Here is a 2,851-nt window from a genome sequence, read left to right on the forward strand (position 1 = left end):
TAGGCTACCCACAAGCCCACAAGTAGCATTACACAGTGACTGGAGTTCTCCTCCTGTACTCCCCAATTTCACCAGTCTCCACTGTTATAATCAAAGATGTATGTTTTACTGCTACTTTATTCAGTGTTTCCCACACACAATAGATACGAATACATTTTTCGGCTTTTGACTCGCTCATTTAAGCATTACAATGGGACTCTGTCTGTGAATGTAGCTTGTCATTACAATTCCGGTGCAGTAGGTGGCGGTACTATGCAGTAACTCCGCCAATAAAACCAAAGAAGACGCACTTAATGCACCTGGTCGGCCAGAAGAAGAAGAAGACGACGACGACGACGAAGACGAAGAAGAAGAAAAGAAGAAAAAAAAAGAAGAAGAAACGGATTTCATATTTCACAAGAATGAGTACTTGGCGAGCTGTACAAAAAGGCTACGTCTCATTCCGCCTACTTTCGTCAGTGCACTGTGAATGTGCCCTGCCCACTTACTGCCGTAGTGCCCACTTTCGATGAATAGTATTGTCCCAAAAGGAACACTTATGTTAAAACACTTACCGGAAATGACGGGGGGGATGAACGTGACGAACGCAAGACACGTGAGCGCGAAATTTAAATCGCCGGCTTTTGTTTACAGTTTTCTGCAAGATCATTTACGATCATTTACCGGTTTGGTTTGCAATATGTGGAAACTACGTCGCCTCCGACGTCAACGCAGGATCCTCCTACTACTGGCTGAACTTGAGGTATGTTAATTATTTATTTTACAAATTCCGATCATGCATGAATTGCAATGCAGCAGTAGGCTGTGGCATCACTTACCTTTTTAAAACAGTCAGGAGCAGTTCCTTGTGTTAAGTTGATGAATAACTAAATGCACACACCATCAGAAGTTTTACCATTTATGTCACAATACTTAAGTATTATTACTGAATGTTTTTAAATGTTATGCGGCAGTAACAAGCTGCTTATTATTTTACTATCAGTAGGCCTACTTCAGTGTGCTCCAAGTGGATAAATAATTAAAGCACTATGAGTAGAAGACTGAAGAAATGTGTGTGAATTTGTGCCCAAATGTTAAGTGATCTATACAGTAACATACACCAAGCAATAGGCAAAAGAATAGACAGGCCTATTCATTTGTTCGATCATGTACTTATTCTGATGAACCCTAGGAAAACACAGGCATTACAGAACCAGATAAACTTTATTTAAACAAAAAAAACAAACAAATATTAATAATAATAATAATTAATTCACTCTCTTCTCCCCACTCACAGCACCCCCCCAGCCCCAGAAAGTACTGTCAGGTCAATAATACAGTGCCAGTGTTGGCACTATACTTTGATGGCCACAGTGACATGAGGCCCGACTACCGTCTTTCAAGGGCGTCCTTCAGTGCGCTGATGGATGTGTTGGGGAGGGAATCCGACCATGGCTGGGGCCCAGAAATCGACACCCTCATCTTTTTGTTTTGGCTTGCCACTCCCTCCGCCTACCGTGTGGTTGCCAGGGCCTTTGACATCCCTCGGGCAACCATTCACCGCGTAGTCCACAGGGCGAGTGGGAAGATCGCCGCCCTACTCTATCGGGTGGTCCGACATCCCACGGCAGAAGAGCTCCCTCGCCTCGGGGGTCGCTTCGCACGTCTGGCAAGATCTGCAGCCTTCAACCGTGTGGTTGGTGCCATCGATGGCTGCCACGTCAGGGTGAAGCCCCCTGCCCAAGATGCTGCCTGTTATTTCAACAGGAAGCTATTCCACTCTATTCAGCTGCAGGCAATCTGTGACGATGTGGGGAAGTTCCTGGATGTGTTTGTGGGGTACTGTGGGTCAGTGCATGACGCCAGGGTGCTGAGGAACAGCCCCATTTACAACCAACAATCCTACCCTCCACCAGGATACAGCATTCTTGGAGATGGGGGCTACCCCTGCCTTTCTCATCCGATCAGCCTCATCACACCATTCAGACAGCCTGTTCGTAGCCACCTCCAGGCCCGCTTCAACAACAGTCTGTCAAGGGCCAGGTGCATCGTTGAGCGGTCCTTTGGGATGCTGAAGACTAGATGGAGGTCCATCTTTTTCAAGGCTCTGGAGGTGGATGTGACCTACGTGCCGGAGGTCATCGTCTGCTGCACTGTTCTGCATAATATATGCATGAGCAACGGGGACCTGCTGGAGCCAGATGCTGATGTCACGGGGCCACGAAGACCAGCACCAGCACCAGCACCTCCAGGAGCCGTCTCTGGTGCAGATGAGAGACAGAGGATAGCGATGGCGTGTTACATCCCTGACCATGACTACATTTGAAAAAAAAAAATCAATAAATGACATGACCATTCTGCAAAAATCTAATGTGTTCATTTGTATTCAATTCAACGTTGTATTAAGCATTTTTATGTTGCAATTTCTTATCAGTTTGATAAAGTAGGTAGGTAGTATTTTTAGGAATCGTTGATCAATGGTGAATGACTTATTGTAATGGTAATGACCAATTAGTTCAAAAGGTAAACACACAAATGTACAACCAAGGTTTTACCAATGTACCAATTGAGAGCAGCCACTCTATTAACAAAGTGAAAGTCTGGAGTAACCTTATCAGGCTCACTTGAAAAAAGATGTGAAGGTGTAATATAACAAGTGACACAGTGTAAATACTTTTACTTATTTATTTATTGAATTAATTTACATTTTATTACTAAATTTTTCTAAAATCGCCAGGAGGCGCTCCTCCCTGGCAGCCGCCTCTCTCTCCCTGGCAGCCATCTCCCTCTCTCTCCTGTCCTCCCTCTCCCTCATCTCCCTGAAAAATCTCTCCTCTCTCGCTACCGTCTCACGGTGCCGCCTCTCCTCCCT

The 2,851-nt window shown here is 45.3% G+C and overlaps 1 protein-coding gene across 1 annotated transcript; it reads left to right on the forward strand.

Moving 5' to 3' along the window:
• Positions 1-679: 679 nt before the first annotated feature.
• LOC128368354 (uncharacterized) lies at positions 680-2,305 on the forward strand. Its single transcript, XM_053329146.1, has 2 exons — positions 680-742; positions 1,277-2,305. The coding sequence occupies exons 1-2, from the start codon at positions 680-682 to the stop codon at positions 2,303-2,305; spliced, it is 1,092 nt and encodes a 363-aa protein (XP_053185121.1).
• The last annotated feature ends 546 nt before the right edge of the window (positions 2,306-2,851 follow it).

The sequence above is a fragment of the Scomber japonicus genome, chromosome 11, assembly GCF_027409825.1.
Source record: "Scomber japonicus isolate fScoJap1 chromosome 11, fScoJap1.pri, whole genome shotgun sequence".
Taxonomy (NCBI): Eukaryota; Metazoa; Chordata; class Actinopteri; order Scombriformes; family Scombridae; genus Scomber; species Scomber japonicus.

Bases quoted from the DNA above. Each gene is read 5' to 3' on its own strand.
- LOC128368354 (XM_053329146.1), top strand. From the start codon at position 680: ATGTGGAAACTACGTCGCCTCCGACGTCAACGCAGGATCCTCCTACTA. The intron at 743-1,276 runs GTATGTTAATTA...CCCCACTCACAG, and splicing joins TACTACTGGCTGAACTTGAG to CACCCCCCCAGCCCCAGAAA.